General features: G+C 45.0%; 1 protein-coding gene across 1 annotated transcript in view; it reads left to right on the top strand.

Moving 5' to 3' along the window:
• The window catches only part of LOC143941961 (transmembrane protein 272-like), a 101,189-nt gene that overhangs the window by 58,532 nt on the left and 17,384 nt on the right, over positions 1-25,273 (top strand). Inside the window, exon 5 of the mRNA XM_077463353.1 lies at positions 5,800-5,954. Coding sequence (XP_077319479.1) covers positions 5,800-5,954 — 155 coding nt within the window. The remainder of the gene's footprint in view (positions 1-5,799; positions 5,955-25,273) is intronic.

Here is a 25,273-nt window from a genome sequence, read left to right as displayed (position 1 = left end):
GGAGGAGGTGAGTGGCCTGGAGACCGGCTTCACGAAGTGTGTATCCTGGAAGCATGCAAGTAATACACCAGGTTTGCTCTTTACTCCCTATAGTGGTGGAAACCAGGTAAGGCCTACAACTACTCTCTGAAGAAATCCATAATATGCAATATATAGGATTAACTTCACTTATCTGTCCCTGCCGCAGGAACTGCTGAGTACAGTTTCCAGCCTTCACCCATCACGACGGGTAGCGTTGTGCCAAACCTTCAGGGTTTTATGGGTTCCTGCTCAGAGGAACCTCTTCCCTGGACCTGTAAAAGACTCTGCCAGAACTTTCATGCCACTGTCTTAATAGTACACCAAGCCTGGTTTACCCAGAGCCTAGTCCTCAAAGGAGAGACTTGCAGACAAAACCTAGTTTCTTCAGCTAACGAGGCCCGGGTACCATATCCTCTTGGGAATCAAAATATCGGCCTGAGATATGGATCCGGTCAGCATAGCTCCTAAGCCCCCGCAGGGACCTGGATAGAGCTTTTTTCATAGCATATGTGTTGCGTGACCAACCACCTTGGACACTGGCGAAAAAACTGAGGTGCTCCCCAAATGGGAGGGGTTATATGGGAGGAATTTTCCTTAATTAGGGTTAACCAGTGTCCAATCACCAAAGGTGCCTATCTAACCCACTATGTAATGATGGCTCTGTGTCCTGTGATGTATGAACAAGAAATTCACTTTACCCAATGTCTTAGTATTATTGTATAAATGCTAAGCAGGTCTGAACCTTGGCCCATTAGTTGTTGTATCTGAAATGCAGTAAAAGTCACCAGATATCATCATGTTGTAAAGGAGTACAAATAATTGTTTTTATTTTTTATATAAAGCTGGCTCTTTTGTTTACATGAGTCATATAAGGACGTAGTGGGTTTCGGCTTCTTAAAGCGGAGCTCCACCCAAAAGTGGGCGTTCCACTTTAAAGACTAGTCTCCCATTCCTCTTGAAGAATGGCTTTTTTGAGGAGCCAGGGGCGGTTGGCCGATCCAACTGCCTAGGCAATTGGAAGTGAAAGTTCTCTTCCCTCTGTCCCTAGATTATGTGACGATAGCAAAATCCGTAACCCTCAAAGGTACTTATGGGACTTTAAAGGCAACTTGGGTCAGAAGATATGAGCTTTTATTACATGCATATAAAAATGTAGTACATCTGTATAAATGATATAAACAAAGCCATCAACAATAAAGGAGCTGACTTGTTGGGGTAACACTGTCTTTCCTCTATATACCCGATGCATTTAAAGAAGGGTTCAATCCTTTTTTTCACTTGTACCTACAGGGGAGCCTATAATAATTAGCCCTTGTACACACGGTCGGAGATTCCGACGGAATGTGTCCTATCGGACTGTTTTGTCGGATATTCCGACTGTGTGTGGTCTCCATCGGACTGTTTTCGCCTGACTATCCGACGGACCAACTTTTCCAACTTGCCGGTAAAATTTTCCAACAAAATGATCCGATCGGACATACTCCGCTCATGTGTAGCCTTCTCCAATGGACAAAGTGCCAAGCATGCTCAGATCAAATTCCTAGACCAAAGCTATTGGCTACTAGCCTGAATGTAGTCCCGTCGTAACGGAATAACGTCATCACGTTATGTACAATCGGATTTTCCGACAACTTTGTCCGACTGTGTGTATGCGACAGTTTCGGACAAAATCCGTCAGACAAAATCCAACAGATTTGGTTACCAGAATGTCTGACCGTGTGTACAAGGGCTTACAGTACTTGCAGGTAAGCCTTTTACCATATGCGCTTGCACCAATGTCATTGGTGCATGCACTGTGAAGAAACAGCCCTCCGTGCCATTTCTCCACTAGCAAGTGCCGTGCCTGATCGCTCCTGCGTGCATGTGTGGGAGTGAGTCACGTGACTTCAGCCAGTGACAGAGCTGGAGTCCGCAACCCCGTAAGGCTGCCACCAGCGGGGACAATGCAGGCTTCGTTGGCAAGGAACTAGCCCATACTGTTTTTACCATCTGGGTTTACTTCCTCTTTAAAAGGTCACAAAAATTTGAGTTCTATAACCGAGCATAACCATTATGAGGCAAGGAAATAACATCAGAGGTACAAATTGGGTGCTAAGATGTTTTGGATAGCATACTACCTCAATGAACAGCATATGTAGGTCATCGGGTGTATGAATAAATTTCACTGTGCCACAGTTTAAGGTATCTCAAGTCCCCCAAGTGGATAGCCGGGGCTCCACATGTTCCACACAGGTATCCCCCCCCCCCCCCCCCGCGAAGAACCACTGAGCGTAGGCAAATATAAAGAGAGAAACCAGGGGTTCTAAAAAGGGGAGGGGGAGAGAAAAACTGTATATATCTGTATGTAGGACAACAGTCCAATTCATCATACATGTAGTTTGGGAGTTGAAGCAAACTACATCTTGGGATCTCATTCAAGAGGCCCCTGACAGTTCCCCAGGGATAAACCATACCCTCCATGGTGTCGTGTTCTGGGGAAGGTCAGACAAGATCCCACAAGTCTCAAAAGATGGTCTCAGCATGAGGAGAGAAGTCATGAATGTGGCTTGCCTTAAAGCTGTGTGTGGAGAGAGTATGGTGTTCATCCCAATGACACAAGCAGCAGTGCACACTTTGATCGTGCTGACTGCCATAAATGTGGCTATGGATGCTGGCAGTGTGTAAAAGTTCACACATGCGCAATGCGAGTTCACATCTACTCAACATGTGCCAAAAGAGTCACGCATGTGCAGTGTGGTAACAGGGTGATTGCCCTGAAGTGTTCATGCACGTAGCCAGTCTGTTGTGATGTGGGGTGACATCGTGCATGGGCGGTCCACCGATGCACACAAAGAGCGGCCTAGGGGGGAGGATGTGGATACTCAAGGGACAGTGGTGACCCCGACCGACCACCCTTCTACCCCGGGCTGCTGAAGAGGCCACCCGCATTACCTGCGGGAGTACTGGGTGCGCAGGGTGGGAGTACATGGGGCAGCAGAAAACCCCCTAGTGGCACAAAGTGAAATTATGGAAAATGAGAGAGGATGTTAATACATGGAAAGATTGGCAAGAAAACAAAGAACATGGCAGGCAGCAATCCATATGATACAGAGATATATGATAATTAATATCTACCAATGCATAGATCAGATACAAAGAATTGTACATTAATCAACAGAATATATTACGGTAATCTACATCATGATTAGTAAAAGACTCGTATATATCCAGAGGTCCATCTGGTGAAATCCTTCTACCTTGGTGCCCTCTATAGTAGTGCAGAAATGCTTATGTAAATATTTGGGCAGTTGGTGAACCAACTGGTATTTTTCACATCCCTCTGAAAAGTCGTCCAGAAATGTCCAAAAAAAATGATCCCAGGGTGAGAGGTCGCCCTATGCTCCGCAATCCAGCGTGCCCGTGCTCAAGAAGAAGCTAGTTCCAAACTCCCCTCGGGGTTGGAATTAGACATGTGCAAAAGGAAAAAATTTGTTTCATTTCAATTAGTTAATTTCGTTTAGTTATATTAAATTTGTTATATTCGTTTTCGTATTTCGTTTCGTTCACATTCGAAAATATTTCTACCGAATTCGAAATGATTTCAACATGATTCGAAATTATTTCAACCGCATTCAAAACTATTTCAACCGGATTCGAAAATATTTTGTGACCCGACATTAGGGCCACGTATCTAGGGGTCACTTGGTGTGCTAGTTCTATTGTGTTTGCATACCAAATTCTGTGTTTCTAGCTATAAGTGGCCCCAAATTCGGCTCGCAAAATGTCATTCTCTGCTGCAGAAAAGTACTTTCATATTGCCCATATCTGGGGTCGCTTGGTGGCAGGTGACGTGGCAAGTGGACAATCCACAACTTGGTCACATGACACTCGTGTCAGGCCACGTGGTACTCGTGTCAGGTCATGTGGCAGGTGTCGTGGCAAGTGGACAATACACAACTTGTGGCAGGTGACGTGGCAAGTGGACAAATACAATACACAACTTTTGGCAAGTAGACAATGACATACAGCATATGCACTTGCCTTGCGATCGACATCTGTGACTTCTTCAATCAGGCATGCTGACAACTTCATTGATGCCATAAATATAAATGAAATAAGATGTGTGTGTTATTTTGCACTGGTACACTGCAAGTATGAAAAGTTGATGTGACAGATATATATAAGTAAGTATAAGTAACTAACCATCTTCCAAAATTTCTAATTCAAATCGAAAAGATTAGAACAGAATAGAAAAAAAATTATTTAATAGAATAAAATAGAATATACAACCATCTTCTGAAATTCAAATTTGAATAGAATAAATTTGAATTTCGAATAGTATGAAAAAAAATAAATAGATGCTAACAGTCTGCAAGAGATCTTATTAACACAAATGGTAATCTGCAAAAAAATAAAAAATAAATGGATAGTATCTATATTCTATTCTGTTCTATTGTTTTTCTAGTCTATTCTCTATTTTATTCTAATCTTTTCTATTCAAATTATACGAAATTCAAATGTCGGATGGATATCTATCTATATCCCGAAATTTGAATTTAGTATATGATTTAGATTTTAATAGAAAAGATTTTAATAGAATATAAAAGAATAGACTAGAAAAATAGAACAGAATAAAATATAATATATTCTGTTCTATCATTTTTCTAGTCTATTTTCTATTTTATTCTTTTCTATCAAAATTTAAAATGAATTAAAAATTTTGAATTCATACTATTCGAAATTCAAATTTATTCTATTTGAAATTTGAATTTCAGAAGATGGTTGTATATTTCTATTATTCTATTAAATTATATTTTTGTTCTAATCTTTTCTATTTGAATTAGAAATTTTGGAAGATGGTTGGTTAGTTACTTGTATATATCTGTCACATCAACTTCTCATACTTGCAGTGTACCAGTGCAAAACAACACACACATCTTATTTCATTTATATTACTTTTCTGCAGAAGAGAATGACATTTTGCGACCTGACTTTGGGGCCACTTATAGCTAGGAGCCTCAAATTGGATATGTTGTAGTGCTAGTTCTACTGTTTGCATACCAAATTTGGGGTTCCTAGCTATAAGTGGCCCCGAGATACATGGCCGCAAAGTCGGGTCGCAAAATGTCATTTTTCGAATTTGATTCGAATTTCGTTTGAATTCGTTAGCAATTAATAATAATGAATAATAAAAATTCGTCCGAATTTCGATTCGAAACAAATGCACATGTCTAGTTGAGATAAATGCAATCCAGGATCAAGGATTGCATGTGGAGAAATCTTCCCTCATGGTGGTGCCTAACATGCTTGCCCAAAAGTAGATCTGGATTTGCAGTTTTTATACTGACAATATGCCAGTATGCCCTTTTGTGGAATTCCAGCTTGTTTTTTCCAGCTACAGGTTGTGACGTATGTGCGTGGGTTTTTTTTTTTTTGTTTTTGTTTTTTAACAGGAGACTGGAACCATTCTTTAACAACCAGCTATTCACAGGGACATTGGTGGCTGCTATACATTTAACTATCGCATGTCTGAACCATTTATTTTAATGCTGTTTTCTGCAGTATTTACTGATTTTTGTTGCTTTTTTTTTAGGTAAATGATGCATAAAGGGATAGTGAATTTACATTTTTAGTATTGCCTGCAATATTTGGGAAAAATTGTGTCACGTGACCCAAATATGTAATATGCTTTAGTGAATGGAGAACATTGGTTTGTGGACAAGCTATAATTTAATAATAATTTATATTGGAAATGTTACATTGGATTTTCATCAACATCCCAAAATTTTTTTTTCCTAGGAAGCATCTGGGTATTTAGCATCTATCAAGATAATAATAGAAACTGTGATGATATAATATATAAATTCACATTTGGAGTCTTGATATTGAAATATATCGTCTTAACCTTGATTTCTGCAATTGTTTGTTCATGCTACTGTTTCATCCGTTTTATGGTAAGTAAGGCTTGAATCTGAAAGCTACAAAATCATAATGCGCATTATTTCATGTTTTACTTAAATAGAAAAGTTTAAAAAGTAATGCTCACAAAAAAAAAACATACAAACAGAACCACTATACCTTCCTTTTTTACAGTACTGTGTAAAGAACACTAAAGGCTGTGCCATATTTCATCCTTTTGGTAGACTTGCTTTTTCCTTATTTTCTCACTATGGCAATATCTGTGTGGTGTGTTTTTTTTATTTTTTTTACACTTTTATAGAGGAGCTGACCTGATTATAGCTTACAGCTAGTGAAAACACAAAATTCTGTATCTCAGGAAATTAGAATATTATATAAGGCCAATAAAAAAATGATTTTTAATACAGAAATGTTGGCTTAAAAGTATGTCCATGTACTGTATAGAATGCACTCAATACTTGGTCGGGGCTTCTTTTGCTTGAGTTACTGCATCAATGTGGCATGGCATGGAGGCATTCAGCCTGTGGCATTGCGGAGGTGTTCTATAAGCCCGGGTTGCTTTAATAGCAGCCTTCAGCTCACCTGCATTGTTAGGTCTGGTGTCTCATCTTCCTCTTGACATAACCCACAGATTCTCTATAGAGTTTAGGTCAGGCGAGTCTGCTGGCCTCCAAGCACAGTGATGCCATGATCATGAAAGCAGGTATTTGTACTTTTGACAGTGTGGGCAGGTGCCAAATCCTGCCGGTCACAATGAAATCCACATCTCCATAAGGCTGGTCAGAGGGAAGCATGAAGGGCTCTAGAATTTCCTGGGAGAGGGTTGTGCTGACTTTGGACTTGATAAAACACAGTGAATCAACACCAGCAGATTAGAGATGGCCTTGCGGTTCGCCCGGCGGTCGGTTTGCGGCAACCTTTGCTTGTTCACAATTCGCCAAACTGGTGGACTTCTTTCGTTTTGTCAATGTCATGTAAGCGATACCGCAAATCCTTACTAAAACATCTCCTGAACGCGGCAAGGGCATGCATTCCCAGTGTATGGAAGCCACAATCTCCACCTGTGGTATCGCAGTGGTTTTCTAGGGTGTGTGATATTCAGAGGATGGAGCAACTCACAGCTGCCCTAGGGGAAAGGGAGGAGGAACAAAACACCCGCTGGGCACACTGGGATCTGTTCCGATTCTCAGACGAATACAAGTCCTACATTTGATTAACTTGTCTTGGAGGAATTTGAAGACTGGGACCGCCGACCCTACAGGAATCTGTTACCCCCTCCCCCCTTACTAACCCTCTCTCACCTTTTCTCTACTATTATTCTTTACTTTCCTTACCGACACCTTATGTGTCGTCCACTCTGCTTTCCCCCTAAAAGGAAAAATTCTCTTGGTTTGCGGTAAACCTTTGGTTCCGCTCCCGCGAACCCAGGACAGATGGCTACATACCGTAAAACATCCATTGTCCAAGTTTAGGCCTCCAAACTACAACGGTTAGATACCTGCCTATAAGGAAAAAAATTGCTTTAAATTTCAGGTTGTCTTTCCCTTTCCTTTAACGCTTTCAATCATTAGCCTACATAGACTCAATAAGCTGGTGCTTTGAGGTTCCTGCTGCTGATCAGGCCTAGCTACAGGATACAATCATTATGGAGATATTAGACTATAGACTCCTGATTTATTATCAGTAAGCAATTGCTAAAAAAAAAAAAAAAAAGGGAAGGGAGTAGATGTGGCGCTATACTTTCAAAATCCTTAAAATGATATGGTTGTTGATGGACAAATTCTGAAAAAAATTAAAAATAAATAATTGTAATAATAAATTGAATAAATTAATATGTGTATACCGACTCTCTGTGCATGAATAAGTGCCTGTGCCAATCTAATAAATATAATTAATATACATGCAATAAATGACTTCTTGTGCAATAATTCGTAAAACGTGACATAAATAATTTTCATCCGCATAAATTAGTGAAGAATATAAATAGTGAAATTAAAATGTTATAAAACAATCCCACTAGGGGTTAATTAATAACTATAGTGGAAAACTGTGAATAAACAAAATGATGAATAAAATTTTTTTTTATTTTTTTTTTAAACACAATCCAACTAAGGATTAGCCAATCAGTCCAAATAAGTTCTTATTGGTGCAAGTGAAAAGGTGTTGCCACTTCAAAGAGAGAGATTCCCCCAACACATGTATCCAAAAAAGTGCTCTTGTTGCCCTCGCCAGATCACCTGCCCCCTTCAGGGGAGAACTCGCTGCCAGAGTGTGAGCCCCTGTGTCGCTGTCTGGCTTTCCTCTGGGGGGTCCTTAATTGGTCCGTTGGGTGTGCCCCAAATAAGTAACAGTAAAAGAGAAGGGCATCCATAGTGTAAAACCACTTCAAATATCAGCTTTATTAATGGGAAAACTACTCCCATTTGTACAAGAGTAAGCAATTGCACCTTGATTGTTTTTTCTACGTTATATACTGACTTCTTTGACGAGCGGTTTCTTTTGTCAATCACCAAATTTCTTAGATTGACGCATGTTATAATGTCAAATTGTATTAACCGCATTTCTTAAAAAAAAAAAAAAAAAAAAAAAAAAAAAGACAGGCAGAGGAAGAGGCAGGCCCTTCCGCAGGGGTGGTGGTGGTAGGGCAGGAGCAACAGGCTTGAGCCAAAGTGGCAAATTGCAGAAGGTGCGTTCGATTACATCAAAGGACGCACCAGACTTGTTCGAGTGGCTCACTCAGCCTTACTCTTCTGCATCCTCCTCATCTTCTCGATCTGCACCCTCTTCACTCTGCTGTGTGCACCCCCAAAGACACTACCACCACCATATACCCTCCGCTTGAGTCACAGGAATTATTTTCCGATCCATCACAAGACATTGCCGATGCGCAGCCATTCTTGGCATTTTGATCAGGAAGAGGAGGTAGCAACAACCACCACTCAGCAGTCTGACGACAGTACCAGATCAGCCCAAGGAGGTTGGTCCCCGGTGTTGCTGCCTACTCTAATTATAGCGGTGGGTAAGGTGATGTCTATGATGACGTGTCTAGTGATGTCATGTGGGTGCCCACAAGACAGGAAGAGGAGTGGAGTTTAGAGGGAGATATGGACCAGCAGATAGGGAGGAGAAGCAGGCGGAACTTACATTGCACAGGAGGGACAAACCAGACTGCTAATGTATCAGGAACGATGCATCAACCATGTACGGTCACATCTGGCGCTCCCAGGACGCCGGCACATGGCTCCGCAGTGTAGGCTTTTTTTTTTTTAACGTGTCCACTGCTGACAATAGTGTTGCCTTTGCAGTCAACGCATAAGTCGCGGTAAGCCCAACACTCGCCTAGGGATGACCGCCTTAAGAAGGCACATGAGCTGCCATCACCGAGCCCAGTGGGAGCAATGGAACCCACAAAGCCAAACTCCAGGCTCTCACTGTCCAGCCTCTTCTACTTCTCCTTCTCCTCTCTCCACCTTCCTCACGTTTTTATGGGAAAAAGGCAGGCTTCCGTGGGCCAAATGTTCGAGCATAAAAGAGATGACGCCATATAACCCTCTTGCCCAATGGTTGACCGCTGGTTTGTCAGAACTGTTAGCCCGCCAACTACTGCCATATAAACTGGTGGGCTCAGAGGCCTTTCGAAAATTTGTGGCCATTGGAACGCCACAATGGAAGGTCCCAGGAAGGAAGTATTTCTCACAGAAGGGCATCCCAGAGCTATATGGCCATGTTCAGCGGCAAGTGAATGTATCTCTGGCACACAGTGTCAGTGCCAAGATACATCTGACCAGACATGTGGTCTAGCAAACACTGGCAGGGAAGGTATATAACTTTTACTGCCCACTGGGTGGACCTTCTGATGGCCGTCAAGCATGTAACCCGTGGCACCCATGTAGATTTGGTTTTACTGCCACCGATTACATGCAGGCCTGGCTCTTCTCCTCTTACTCCATCCTCCCTCTACTCAGCTGACTCCTCCTCCTCCTTTTCTGCTGCTAGCGTGTCTTCCACTGCGCCGCCCAAGATCCCCAGAACCAGGGCAGCACAGTGGTGTAGTGGTTGGCACTCTCGCCTAGCAGTAAAAAGGGTCGCTACCAACCACGACACTACTTGCCTGGAGTTTGCATGTTCTCCCTGTGCCTGTGTGGGTTTCCTCCGGGTACTCCGGTTTCCTCCCACACTCCAAAGACATGCAAGTAGGTTAATTGGCTTCTGTCTAAAATTGGCCCTACTATATGAATGGGGACCTTGGATTGTTGGCTCCTTGTACATTCACATCGTTCCCTACCCTCAATGTACAATGTACAGGGATAGGGACATTTTGTAGACATTAACTCTGGTTGAACTGGATGGACTGGTGTCTTTATTCAACCTTACTATGTAACCTATTCGACATGCCAGGTGAGACATTGCCATGCTGTGCTGTGTCTGTTGTGCCTGGAAGCCAAGAGCCACACTGGCACTGCACTCATTTCAGCTTTGCGTTCACAGGCAGATCAGTGGCTAACACTGCTCAATTTGACAGTTGGTAAAGTGGTGTGTGACAACGGTGCCAATCTGCTTAGCGCATTGAAACAGGGCAAAATTACACACGTGCCATGCATGGCACACCTTTTAAACTTGGTCGTGCAGTGATTCGTTGTCAAATACCCTGGGGTCCAGGACATCTTGCGGCAGGCAAGGAAAATCTCTGCTCATTTCAGAAGATCTTACACAGCCATGGCTCGCCTTGCTGACATTCAGTGGCGACACAACCTGCCGGTCAGACGTCTTATTTGCGATTGCCCGACACGAAGGAACTTAACCCTCTATATCTTGATGGGCTGCTCCAGCAGAAACGTGCAGTTAATGACTACCTGTACGAACTCTGCAGCAGAACAGGTTCTGGGAAGCTTTTTTTTTTTTTTTTCTCTTCCCGCGCCAGTGGCTGCTCATGCGCGACACATGCAGACTTCTACGGCCATTTGATGAGATCACCAAACTGGTCAGTCGCAGCCATGGCCCCATCAGTAACATGGTACCTTATGCCTTCTTTATGGAGCGTGCATTGCGTTGTCAGTGATCAAGCTGTGGAGGAACGGGAAGATGAGGAAGTCGCAATGCTGGATGAATTCCCAGTGGGGGCTACTCTGAGACAAGTCAACAACAGGAGTCTGAAGAGGAGTCAGAGGAGGATGGTGCCGGGGTGGATGAGGAGGAGCAAGAAGAGCATGCTTAAAACCTTTCTGGGATCCCTGTTGTCCGTGGATGGGAAGAGGACGGCATTATCCTGGATGATGAGCAGGAGCCAGGCCATTACACCGCTTCCAGTTTAGTGCAAATGGGGGGCCTTCATGCTCCAATGTTTTAACGGGGACCTCTGTATAAAAAACATAAAGGTCAAGGACCAGTACTGGGTGGCAATGTACTTAGACCCCCGGTACAAACACAAAGTGGCGGAAATGTTCCCACCATCACAGAGGGCTGTCAGAATGGAGCACTTCCAGGCCTTGCTTAGAGAAATGCTGCATTCTGCTTTTGCGTGTGCTGGCAGAGGAATTCCCACTCCCAGAGAGAGTTGCGGGTACCAATCCAACAGCGCCTGCAAGAAGAGGGAGTTTTGAAGATCTGTTGGTCACTTCTGATATGAGATCATTCTTTCAGCTGACCCATCGACAGGTGTAATCCGGATCCAGCATCAGGGAAGGCCTAGACTGACAGGTGTCCGACTACATCGAGTTAACGGCCGCTTTGAGGAGTGATGAACCCCTGGACTACTGGGTGGGCAGGCTTGACCTCTGGCCAGAGCTTGCACAATTTGCAATGGAACTGTTGGCTTGCCCCTCGTCCAGTTTGCTGTCCGAAAGGATGTTCAGCGCAGCAGGGGGATCGTGACTGATGAGCGTACTCGCCTAGCTCACGACAGTGTTGACTACCTCACATTTATAAAAACGAATGGGGTATAAATCTCGGCAGAATTCAACACATGTGACCAGTAGACCGTGTATATCTCTATAACTCTATAAACTATATAATCTAGCACACAGACCTTTTTTCTACCTTTTTGGCTCACTTGTACAAAAAAAACACACCGTACTATATGCCCGTACCCTCCTGTATGAAGAGGTTGAGCGGTGTCATTTTTGGGTCCCGCAGCGAGTTGCTGGTGTCGGTGCTCTCTCTCGGTGCTGGTGTCGGTGAGGGAGATGGCAGTGGAGAAGCCAATCGGCAGGCAGTGCCAGTGCCATGGCTGAGGATCAGCACTGGACTGGTACCTCCGGCCCACCGCAGTGGAGCCCTGCAGAGGGAGGGGCTCAAGCACAGGTTGGCACACGGACACTGGCACAGGACTGCGCTGCCCTGACTGTGGCACTGATCATCTCCTGCACCCCCTTCATAGCCTGGCCTGACCTTGCCTCTTCTCCATGGCCTTCATGAGCTCCTGAATTGACAAAATTTCACTGATTAAAAAAAAATGCTTGTCGTTGTCGATCCCAGATTCACTTAATACTTCTGGTATGTCAGTGTGTATTGGGTACCCATTCACATGGGTGAGCTCCATTCACCAAAAAAGTGTCAAAGTAAAAAACACAAGAGACCGTAATTAAAAAGTCCTTTTTATTAACCACTTGCTTACTGGGCACTTAAACCCCCCTCAGTCCCAGACCAATTTTCAGCTTTCAGCGCTGATGCACTTTGAATGACAATTGCGCGGGCATACAACACTGTACCAAAATGAAATTTTTATCATTTTTTTCCCACAAATAGAGCTTTCTTTTGGTGGTATTTAGTTACAGCTCGGAGTTTTATTTTTTGCTAAACAAACAAAAAAAGATGCAAAAAAAATAAAAATAAATAAAAATCATGTTTTAATAGTTTGTTATAAAATTTTGCAAACGGGTCATTTTTCTCCTTCATTGAAGTGCGCTGATAAGGCGGCACTGATGGGCTGCATTGGTGGGCACTGATGGGCTGCATTGGTGGGCACTGATAGGCTGCATTGGTGGGCACTGATAGGCTGCACTTGTGGGCACTGATAGGCATAGTTAAGGCGGCACTAATAGGCACAGATAAGGCGGCACCGATGGGCACAGATAAGGCGGCACTGATGGGCAAAGATGGGCACAGATAAGATGGCACGGATGGGTGGCACGGATGGGTGGCACGGATGGGCACTGATAGGTACCACAGATAGATGGGACTGCTGGGCACTGATAGGTGGCACTGCTGGGCACTGATGGGCGGCACTGCTGGACACTGATGGGCGGCACTGCTGGGCACTGATGGGCGGCACTGGGGTGCAGCACCTGAGGCAGATTGGGTGGCACTGTGGGTGGCACTGTGGGCATTATGGGCACAGACGGGGGGCACTTACTTTTACTTTGTTATATTTCAGGATGGCACTGCGGGAGGCAGGTGGGCACTGGCAGGTGGCATGTGGTGCCTTTCATTGCTGGCCGTGATCGGGACTGATGTCCCGATCACGGCCGCCGGTGATCGGCTTTTTTTTTTTCTCCTCGCGCTGTCAGCGCGAGGAGGAATAATAGCCGATTACCGGCTCCGTTCTATCACATGATCAGCTGTCATTGGCTGACAGCTGATCACGTGATAAGGGGTCGGGATCGACCCCTTACACGGATCGGTGATCAGGCGAGTCTCACGGACTCGCCGATCACAGAGCGCGCCGCGCAGGCCGCTCGTAACCAGGACGACGTCAATAGACGTAGTCCTGGAAATCTAGGTCCGCGCTAATGCCGTCATTCGGCAATAGCGCGGTACCCAAGTGGTTAAACAAGGAAAAAGTGTCCCACAATGTAAATCCACCGTCCATCACGCCACCCGACGGACCCAAAAATGCAAAACGCTCCTCTATGGGAGGCCTCCTGCTGACTGTCTCTTCGCTTTAACAGCTCTTGCAAGAACAGGGCCACCTGGTGATGTAACTTGGTGAACCCGCCCCTTCTGACATTACGTTTACATTGCGGGACACTTTTTTCCTTTCTTAATAAAGGACTTGTTAAAAACTGTCTTGCTTTTTGACACTTTTTTTGGTGAATCGGTAGAGGTACAATGTAAATTTTTTTTTTATTTGTATAAAAAAAAATTGTTGCGCTAACTCAAAAAAATATAAATAAAAAATAAAATAAATAAAATGGCAGCTCGCACTATATTGCAGGGAACACATATGCACAATATAAACAAAGAAAATGCGGCGCACAAAGCAAAAAATATTAAAGCATTTAAACGAATGCATTCATGTGTAAAAGTCCAAAACAGGTACTGAAAGTTCAGTGAATCCACAACAGATCTCCCTCCACCTCATTCAGCAGAGATGAGGATAGTAGGTGTCCCATCACCATCACACAACACGACAGACCCTTACTATCAGTGCAACGATAATGCACAAATAGAAAAGCCACTTTGCTCCACTACTCCTCACAAGCAGTACACTGGAACCAGAAATCTCTCCAATCATGAACAGGTATTAAGATTCCCATGCAGTTCAGCAGTCATGTGGATATAGAAAAATAACAATGCTAATTGCGCAGATATCTTAAACGATGCCCAATTTATTAGAAAAAAACAATTCGTATTATACGCCAATCCTCCACGATTTCTGGGCAGCTTTCGCTTGCCTTCGGCCCTTCTCGGCGGCCTTCGGCCCTTCAGTGCGGCTGAGAGCGGCCTAAAGTCGCCGAGTATGGCCGAAGGTGGCCTGAAAGCTGCCGAGTATGGCTAAGGCGGCCAAAAGCTGCCGAATGGCCGAAGGAGGCCGAGAACTAAAAAAAATAAAAGCGAACACTGAGGGGGCAATGAGGACAGGCTGCATGACAAGGCTGCAAATGACACTGATAAGGCTGCATTGATGGGCATTTAAATGTAAGTTGTTTATTTTTTCCCTTAAAATTCCCTCCTAAACTTGGGGTGCGTGTTATACGCCGATAAATACGGTAATTGTGAATTGACACATTAAAAGTGAAATAAAACTGAAAATTGTATACTCGCCTTTCCGTAATTTTCCTTTCCTGGTGCATCTTCATGGCAGCATACATATGGGTTGTGACTTCGCCCCCCACAACCTGATAGGACTTGCCTCTGCATGGGTGAGTTTGTCATGTTATACTTTTTCGAAAAAAATGATTGTACCAGAAAGGCGGACCTCCCTTAAACTTCCACCAATGTCACGCCAATATAGCTGATGTGGCCCATTCATCCTGAAGGTTTTACCTTCAGGTGTGTGCGTAAAGCTTCGCACAGGCATCCCCTGGATTAGTGCACCCTTAAAAAGGGACTTCTGCTGTACTCCTAGGACAGGAGCCTTAGTTCTTTAACCACTTGCCGACCGCCGCACGCCGATGTACGTCGGCAGAATGGCACGGGCAGGCATAAGCACATACATGTACGTGATTTGCCTCCCGCGGGTCGGGGGCCCGATCGGGCCCCCGCCCGGTGCCTGCGGCGGTCGGTTTTCGTTCGGGAGCGATCCCGGACGAGGGGACGGCCATTCATTCATGGCCACCCCCTCGCGATCGCTCCCGACGAATGGAAATCCCCGGTGACATCACTTCCTCTCCTGTAATGTAAACACAGGAGAGGAAGTGATGTATTCTCTCCTCCGTGTCGGTATTTTTCGTTCCGACACGGAGGAGAGCGGATCAGTGAGTTGCACCAACACATCCCACACACAGTAGAACATGCCAGGCACACTCACACCCCCCCTTTACCCCCCGATCACCCCCCCAATTACCCCTGCCCCCCAGTCACAGTGACACCAATGTCATTTTTTTTTTTTTTTTTTTTTGCATTGGTGTCATTTGTGACTGTAATAACTGTTAGGGCAGTTAGGGTTAGCCCCCTTTAGTTCTAATGTACCCCCCTAACCCCCCCAATAAAGGTTTAACCCCGTGATCACCCCCCGTCGCCAGTGTCACTAAGGCTGGGTTCACATTGCAGCGGTTTATGAGAACGAATGTGATTCGCACCGCACTGCAGTGCAAATCACATCCGATCTCTGTGCGATTCGAGTTCAGCCATTCGCCGCACCCGCCGCACCCGCCACACCCGCCGCACCCGCCGCAAATTCGCACGGGACCCTTTTTTTGGCCCGCAGCAGAATCGGATCGCATGGGTGTTCACACCATGCGATCCGAGTTTGCAGATCGCACTGCGATATGCGAACTGATCTGGGGGTGTCAGTAACATTTCACTGACACTCCCAGCAGTTCGCATAGGGCAGTGTGAACTGCCGCCGGGAGGCATGCGATGCGGGAACCCGCCGCGGATTCGCGGCGTTTCCGCATCGCTCCAGTGTGAACCCAGCCTAATAAGCGATCATTTTTCTGATCGCCGTATTAGTGTCACAGGTGACGCTAGTTAGGCAGGTAGGTATTTAGGTTCGCCGCAGCTTTTTATAGCGCTAGGGACCCCCATATACTACCGCATAAAGCCCCCTGATTGCCCCCTAGTTAACCCTTTCACCAGTGATCACCATATAACTGTTACAGGTGACGCTGGTTGGTTAGTTATTTTTTTATAGTTTCAGGGCACCCGCCATTTATTACCTAATAAAGGTTTAACCCCCTGATCACCCGGCAGGTGTCATTTGTGACTAATAACTGTTAGGGCAGTTAGGGTTAGCCCCCTTTAGTTCTAAGGTACCCCCCTAACCCCCCCAATAAAGGTTTAACCCCGTGATCACCCCCCGTCGCCAGTGTCACTAAGGCTGGGTTCACATTGCAGCGGTTTATGAGAACGGATGTGATTCGCACCGCACTGCAGTGCAAATCACATCCGATCTCTGTGCGATTCGAGTTCAGCCATACAGATAGTATGGCTGAATTCGTGTCGCACCCGCCGCAAACTCGCACGGGACCCTTTTTTTGGTCCGCAGCAGAATCGGATCGCATGGGTGTTCACACCATGCGATCCAAGTTTGCAGATCGCACTGCGATATGCGAACTGATCTGGGGGTGTCATTAACATTTCACTGACACTCCCAGCAGTTCGCATAGGGCAGTGTGAACTGCCGCCGGGAGGCATGCGATGCGGGAACCCGCCGCGCATTCGTGGCGTTCCCGCATCGCTCCAGTGTGAACCCAGCCTAATAAGCGATCGTTTTTCTGATCGCTGTATTAGTGTCACAGGTGACGCTAGTTAGGCAGGTAGGTATTTAGGTTCGCCGCAGCTTTTTATAGCGCCAGGGACCCCCATATACTACCGCATAAAGCCCCCTGATTGCCCCCTAGTTAACCCTTTCACCAGTGATCACCATATAACTGTTACAGGTGACGCTGGTTGGTTAGTTATTTTTTTATAGTTTCAGGGCACCCGCCATTTATTACCTAGTCTCACTAGTGTACCCCTAAATTTAGGGGTGTCTACTTTCTAAAATGGGGTCATTTGGGGGGGGGGGGGTTTGTGCCATCTTGGCATTTTATGGCCTTCAAAACTGTAACGCCCTTAGAAAGCCTGAAGGCGGTGCTTGGTTTTTGGGGCCCCGTACGCGGCTAGGCTCCCAAAAAGTCCCACATATGTGGTATCCCCGTACTCAGGAGAAGCAGCAGAATTTATTTTGGGGTGTCATTTCACATATGCCCATGGCATGCGTGAGCAATATATCATTTAGTGACAACTTTGTGAAAAAAAAAAAAAGTTTGTAATTTTCCCGCAACTTGTGGCAAAATATAAAATATTCCATGGACTCAACATGCCTCTCAGCAAATAGCTTGGGGTGTCTACTTTCTAAAATGGGGTCATTTGTGGGGGTTTTGTGCCATCTTGGCATTTTATGGCCTTCAAAACTGTAATAGGTAGTGAGAAGTGAACTCAAAAAATTACGCCCTTAGAAAGCCTGAAGGCGGTGCTTGGTTTTCGGGGCCCCGTACGCGGCTAGGCTCCCAAAAAGTCCCACATATGTGGTATCCCCGTACTCAGGAGAAGCAGCAGAATTTATTTTGGGGTGTCATTTCACATATGCCCATGGCATGCATGAGCAATATATCATTTAGTGACAACTTTGTGAAAAAAAAAAAAAAAAAAAGTTTGTAATTTTCCCGCAACTTGTGGCAAAATATAAAATATTCCATGGACTCAACATGCCTCTCAGCAAATAGCTTGGGGTGTCTACTTTCTAAAATGGGGTCATTTGTGGGGGTTTTGTGCCATCTTGGCATTTTATGGCCTTCAAAACTGTAATAGGTAGTGAGGCGTGAAATCAAAAATTTACGCCCTTAGAAAGCCTGAAGGCGGTGCTTGGTTTTCGGGGCCCTGTACGCGGCTAGGCTCCCAAAAAGTCCCACATATGTGGTATCCCCGTACTCAGGAGAAGCAGCAGAATTTATTTTGGGGTGTCATTTCACATACGCCCATAGCATGTGTGAGCAATATATCATTTAGTGACAACTTTGTGTAAAAAAAAAAAAAAAATTTTTTTTTTGTCATTATTCAATCGCTTGAGGCAAAAAAATAAAATATTCAATGGGCTCAACATGCCTCTTATCAATTTCCTTAGGGGGTCTACTTTCCAAAATGGGGTCATTTGGGGGGGTTTTGTACTGCCCTGTCATTTTAGCACCTCAAGAAATGAGATAGGCAGTCGTAAACTAAAAGCTGCGTAAATTCCAGAAAACGTACCTTAGTTTGTAGATGTGACAACTTTTGCGCAAACCAATAAATATACAATTATTGACTTTTTTTTTACCAAAGACATGTGGCTGAATACATTTTGTCCTAAATGTATGACTAAAATTGAGTTTATTGGATTTTTCTAATAACAAAAAGTAGAAAATATCATTTTTTTTCAAAATTTGCGGTCTTTTTACGTTTATATCGCAAAAAATAAAAATCGCAGAGGCAATCAAATACCATCAAAAGAAAGCTCTATTTGTGGGAAGAAAAGGACGCAAATTTTGTTTGGGTACAACATTGCATGACCGCGCAATTACCAGTTAAAGCAGCGCAGTGCCAAAGTGTAAAAAGACCTCTGGTCATTTACCAGCAAAATGGTCCGGTCTGAAAGTGGTTAAGGCTTCAATAATGAAGATTGGGTACTTCTCCAGTTTACCCGCCGTATATTCCCCAATGAAGGTTTAACCCCCTGATTGCCTGGCGGGTGATAGCAGTCAGGTTTTAGCATTAGTCAGGGTCTGCGTCGCCCCAGGCAGTATCAGATTGGTGCCAATAACACTAACACCCACACACGCACCATACACCTCCCTTAGTAGTATAGTGTCTGAGCGGATCGCTATCTTTGATCTGATCAGAACTATATTGGCATCCACAATATTTTAGCGTTCGCAACAATGCACCGTTAGCGAAATCAGCCCAGATACCTGCAAGCACCTGCGTTTGGCCCCTCTGCCCAGCCCACCCAACCCAAGTGCAGTATCAATCGATCACTGTCACAAAAACACAACACGCATAACTGCAGCATACGCAGAGTCAGGCCTGATCCCTACAAACGCTAATGCCGCATACACATGACCGGACTTTCCGGCAGACTAGGTGCGAAGGGCTTAGTCCGTCGGACAATCACATCGTGTGTGGCCTAGTTCGATTTTGTTTTTCGAAAAAAAAATTCTGACCGATCTAGAAATAGAATATCTGAAGGACTAAAATCGGGAAAACTATTAGTCTGTGTGCTGGTCCAACGGACCAAACGCGCCGCAAGAGAAGCTATAAGCTACTGGCTATTGAACTTCTTAGTCCCGTTTACGTCATCACGTTCAAAGCGAATGGACTTTTGAACGGACTTGGCCCGTTCGTGTGTGGGCAAGTCCGCAAAGTCCGTCAGAATTCTGCCGAAAGTCCCTCTGGACATTCATCAGACCTAATCTGCTGGAAAGTCCAGACGTGTGTACGCGGCATAACTGTTTTTATGGTAGCGGTTGAATCAGTCAGGAGCTCTTTTTCCTGTGAGTCCCACTAGTGTACCAGTAAATTTGGAGAACAAAATGTCAACTCGACGGTACAATAGTGAAGAGGCCTACACGTTTGAGTATGACAGATGGTGAAGAGGAAGTTGCCCATCTGGCAGATTCAGGCTCAGAATACGATCTTGTAGACAACAGTGGCACCCTGACGGATAGCTCTGACGATGGCGTTGTGGTCCCTGCCAAGGTCAGGCATACCCAACCCCATTCTTCTGCTGTTGTTGAGGTGCAAGAACCACAGGGCTCTTGTATGGAGCAGAGAGCCAGTACTAGTCCCGTTCATCCTTCTGGTGAACTGGCAAGCACCAGCGGCCTAGTGCACCCTGGTGGTAGTCAAACCAGCAATGCAGTATCATGTGGTGATGTGGCAAATCCCATAAGTGTAGTTCAAGCTGGTGAGGTGGCTAGCACAACTAGTGTACCGCAGCCACCAAGAACAGAGGCCCGTCAAGCCCTTAGTGCCCTTCCTGCTGCATTTGCCAATCCTAATTGGGAGCCCACCACTTCTGCAGCGCCCGTACTTCCCCCCATTCACTGGCCAACCGCAATTCAGGTGAAAATACAGATTTTATGTAGAGCCGGCTCCTGAAGAGCACGCACTATGCTTTTTGAAAGTTGAGGTTGAACCTGAACTGCAGTTTGGTTCAGGTACAATTGTTCTAAATTTCAACCTCAGCATCAGTCTGACTGGACTATAGGATTTTCAGCCTGGCCACAAGGGGCACTGTCTCTTCTGGCAGGCATGGAACCACAGTCTAGTTGGGTGCTTTTTAAGTTTACTCTTTTGGAGCCTGCCCAGTGGGAGTGTCACTCTTGCTGTGCTTTCTGGGAGAGGGTACTTAAGATGCGGATGTCACGTGGTTCGGGGTTCCATTCCAGAAGGATGTTCTGACTCCATGGTCCTGGTCCTCCTGACCAGCCCCCAGGAAGGCTATGGCCTGGGGTGCGGATCCACCCGACTTACTGTCTAGGGGCTGCCTAGCCTGAGGCAAGGAAACTAAAGAAGGATTCCAAGGTGGTCCAGTTGGAGAGGACCAGTAACTTCATAGCTATCCAGGGGAGGACTCTTCAGAGGAAGGCCACGTATGGGTTGGCTTCTTAGCAAGAGCCTGGAAGGGCTGAAGTACCAAGTGAATCCTGTCTCGCCAGAGACTTATTCCTGTATGTTCTACAACAATGTCTGTGGCAGATACTTGTTCCTGAGTAAAGCACCTTGTTGGCTCCTAGGCCTTGTGAGAGAGGGACTATCCAACTTGAGTGAACATCCAGTTGTGAATGGCTATTCTCTGGATTTAGTCAAAGTAAGAAAGTCCTTCATTATTGACTTTGACACTAAGATACCTGAACTTCCTTCGTTTTGCAAATAAAAATCCCTTTATGCGGATCTGTCGTCAGTCTGAGTTTACTGGGCCATCTACTATGGGAACCCCTAGACACAGATCGAGGAGGAGAAGGTAAGGTAAGCCCAATCAAACCAGCAGCTCCTTCGGGGGTCAGTGTTACATTTGCATCACTTGATTTTTATTTGCTGTTTTTCATCAAAGATCTCTCTAGATTAGGGGTCCACCGATATATTATTATTTTTTTTTTTTTTTGGTACCGAAAATTAAAAATGCACTAGGCCGAAAACCGAAACGATACCGAAACTGACCAATACCGAAACTGACTGATTGTTTTTTAAAAAATATTTTAATACAGGAGGTGGTCAGAGACTGGCGACATGGTACAGGAGGTGGTCAGAGACTGGCGACATGGTACAGGAGGTGGTCAGAGACTGGCGACATAAGAGATAAGTGCAGTCAGTGTTGCCCCCTGTGCAGCCAGTGTTGCCCCCTGTGCAGGGAAGAGAGGAGAGCCGCCTCCGCCGCCCAGTTGCATAGAGCGCCGGGATTGGATGGGTTACCTGTCTATCAAAGTTCCCCGGACAAGGGGGGGGCTGTATGTGACGGCGCATGACGGGGAAAACACAGCTATTGAAATTTTAAAGCTGTGATGTTCCCTGGGCTCTATTCAACCAGGCAGCGGAGGCGGCTTTCCTGCTGTCATGAACCAGATGTGACCAGAACTGTGTGACTGCGACAAGTGAACCAGACACAAATAAGTGAAGGTAAATTTATTAAGCAAACGCATATAAATGTGAACACACCACCAATACAAACTAAGTGAACAAACTAACAACCAAACAGTGCAGATAAGCAAGTAAACCAGTATAATGTAACAAAAGGGAGAACCAGAATCGTAGTCAAGCCAGGCCGGGGTCATAAATAGGAGGTAAGCAGAATAGGGGGACAAGGAGAGAGGGAACAGGTACAAGAGGCAGGATACAGGTAACAGGTAACAGGTAACAGGTATCAAACAGGCTGCAGGTCAGGGCTCAAGGACAATACCAAGGCGAAGTGTATATGAACTTGCCGGGTATTTATAATGGCTGCTGTCAGTCATGTGACGCCTGACTGCAGAGGGCAATACCTGCTCCATACTGCCAGGATCCCTCCGCTGGTGGACACCAGTACTGCGAACCAAAGATGACATAATTCCAGCAGGAGACACCTGCTGGTGGATCGCAGTACTGCATGCCAAATGATTGATATTACCAGCGGAGGGAACCTTTCCTGACACCTGCGCTATACACCCCCCATGATGGGCGGCACCAGGGGCGGGGGCGGTGCTCTGCCCCCACCCAGGCCCACCCCATTTTCCGCTCGTCGATCGGCCGTTTTTTCATTTTGGCAAATTGCCGAAAAGGGCATTTTCGGCCGATATGTTTCGGTGGACGAAATTTTGGTGCATCCCTACTATAGATCTATTGTGGACAAAAGCAATTTGTATGCTGGTCAATTTATGACCGCCAATCCCCATTTGACCCTTGCCAGAGAATGGAAACCTATTACAGTTTCTGAATTTAAGACCTTTCTGGGCCTATCCCTCCTCATGGACATAACTGAAAAGTGAGTTGCGGTCATATTGGTCCACTGACCAATTCACCATATGCCCGTGTTCTCTGCCTCCATGGCCAGGGCACGATACAAGCAGATCTTGCAGTGCATGCACTTCAATGATAATGAACTCTGTCGTCCTTGGGGTGATCCTGGATGCAATTGGCTCTACAAAATTCGGCCCTTGGTAAACCACTTCAACCAACAGTTTTCAGCCTTGTTTACTCCCAATCAAGTTGTCTGCATTGAGGAGTCCCTGATTAAGTTTTATGGCCGCTTGTCTTTCAAACAGTATGTTCCCAGCAAGCGTGCCAGATATGGGGTCAAGATGTATAAGCTCTGTGACAGGGCCACAGGCTATACATATAGTTTTATGGTTTACAAGAGAAGAGATAGTTGCGTAGAGCTGGCGAACTGCCCAGACTACATAGGGAACGTGTGGTACTTGGTGTCACCCTTATTCATAAAGGGTTACCACTTGTATATGGACAATTATTACACAAGTGTGCCTCTTTTTAGTCACTTGTTTGATCATGGAATAGGCGCATGTGGCACCCTGCGATCTAATCGCCGGAGCTTACCTCAGTGGCTTATAGTTTCCCATCTCTTAGGCTGGGGGGGGAGAGCCTGCTTGAAGTGTAAAAATGTGCTCGCTGTGGAGGGGAGGGATAATAAGAATGTTTTTGTTCTGTCCTCCCTTCATGCAGACATGACAGTCCAAATTCCTACGGCGACTGGTGTTGTGGAGAAACCCCTCTGTGTCGACGAATATAACATTTAATATGGGAGGGGTGGACCTCAATGACCAGTTGTTGGCGCTGTACTTTGTTGCCCAGAAGGCCAGGTGTTGGTACAAAAAATATCTGTATACTTATTCCAATTGGCTCTGCTGAATGCTTATGTGCTATACAAAGCATCAGGGCGAACTGGATCCTTCCTTAAATTCCAGGAAGAGATCACAACTTTTCTGTTTCCAGATGGTGCTGTGGCCCAACTTCCCAATCCAAATGCAGTAAGCCAGCTGCATGAGAGGCATTTTTCCATATTTCCTCCCTGGTACTACTACTCAAACGAGCCCCCAAAGAAAACGTGTCTGTAGAAAGCGTGGATATAGGAGTGACGCCCGCTATTTTCCCTCCTGTCCTGACCATCCTGGTCTTTGCATTGGTGAATGTTTTCAATGCTACAAACAGACTAGGACACACCGAACCATTATAACCACAACTATTTTTGTTTGTTTTAAATATATATTGTAAAAAAACAAAAATGGTTGTGGTTTTTATTCTCTTGCTCGCTCCTTTTTTATTTATTTTTTACTGTATTCTACAATGCAATGTTTTATTATGTTTGCTTTTCAGATATGTCATTATTTTTTACTTTATCGTTTACGGTGTTTCATTAACCATTTTTGTTTTCTGGTACGTCATTCAGCTGCAGCACTGATTTATTTATCTTGACAGCAACATCGTTTGCTCCCACGATACGTAAATCAGCGACTCCAGTGCTATAGGAGGTAATATCACCACCACAGTTAAAAAAAATAAAAAAAAATAAAATGCATGTATGCCATCATTAGAAGTGGGTAGATAAACGGCGGGGCGGTATTATAATGGTGGGCATACCCACCGATCTTTTTTTTTTTTTTTTTTTTTTTTTTTTTTTTTTGTTCAGCCCACAGGCTGCATGGGGGGAAAAAAAGAACACTACAACGTATGCCCAACAAAGACCAGCAACATACTGAACTTTAAGTGGTTATACCAGAATGATGCCTGCGGGTTCAGGTATCATCTTGGTATCCTCCTTTTCAGCCAGCGGTCATCTTTCATGTAAAAGCAATCCTCTAGACTGCTTTTACAAACAGTGGGAGGGAACATCTCCCCTCCCTCCCACCATCTTCCATGGTTTTCTTAGGCTCTCCTGTCCCAACAGGGAAACGGAGAATGCAGCCGGTGGTTCCGCCAGCTGACCATAGAGCTTATCAGAGACCTGAATGGCTCCAATCAAGTCTATTGCCTAAGAAACCGGGAGCTGTGAGCATTTCATGACTTGTTTCGCCAGATATAAACGGTGCCATTGGGAAATTGGCAAAGCATTTTATCACACCAATCTTTGTATGGTCAGATTTGAGGGCAGAGGAGAGATCTAGGGTCTAATAGACCCCAATCTTTAAAAAAAAAAAAAAAAAGAGTACCTGTCACTACCTATTACTATTATAGGGTATATTTAAATTCCCTGACATGACAAAAAAAAAAGGAACAGTTTAAAAATAAAAATGTAAAATAAAAATAAATAAGCACCCCTCCTCCCCCCCCCCTCCCCGCAAGCAACTGTCTGGTGTCGTATGTAAAGTTGCACCATGCATGTGAGGTATCAAGGGCAGTAATTTATACAGAGGTCTACTGCTAATCTAAAGTGGTAACCTGTAAAGGCTTTTAAAAATGTATGTAGTTTGTTGCCACTACGCATTTGTGCGCAATTTTAAATCATGTTGTGTTTTTAGTATCTATGTAC

This window comes from Lithobates pipiens, unplaced genomic scaffold (assembly GCF_037356315.1).
Source record: "Lithobates pipiens isolate NorthernLeopardFrog02 unplaced genomic scaffold, aLitPip1_a1.2 Scaffold_10, whole genome shotgun sequence".
Taxonomy (NCBI): Eukaryota; Metazoa; Chordata; class Amphibia; order Anura; family Ranidae; genus Lithobates; species Lithobates pipiens.
Note: the sequence above shows the minus strand (reverse complement) of the source record. Positions and strands in the feature narration are given on the sequence as shown.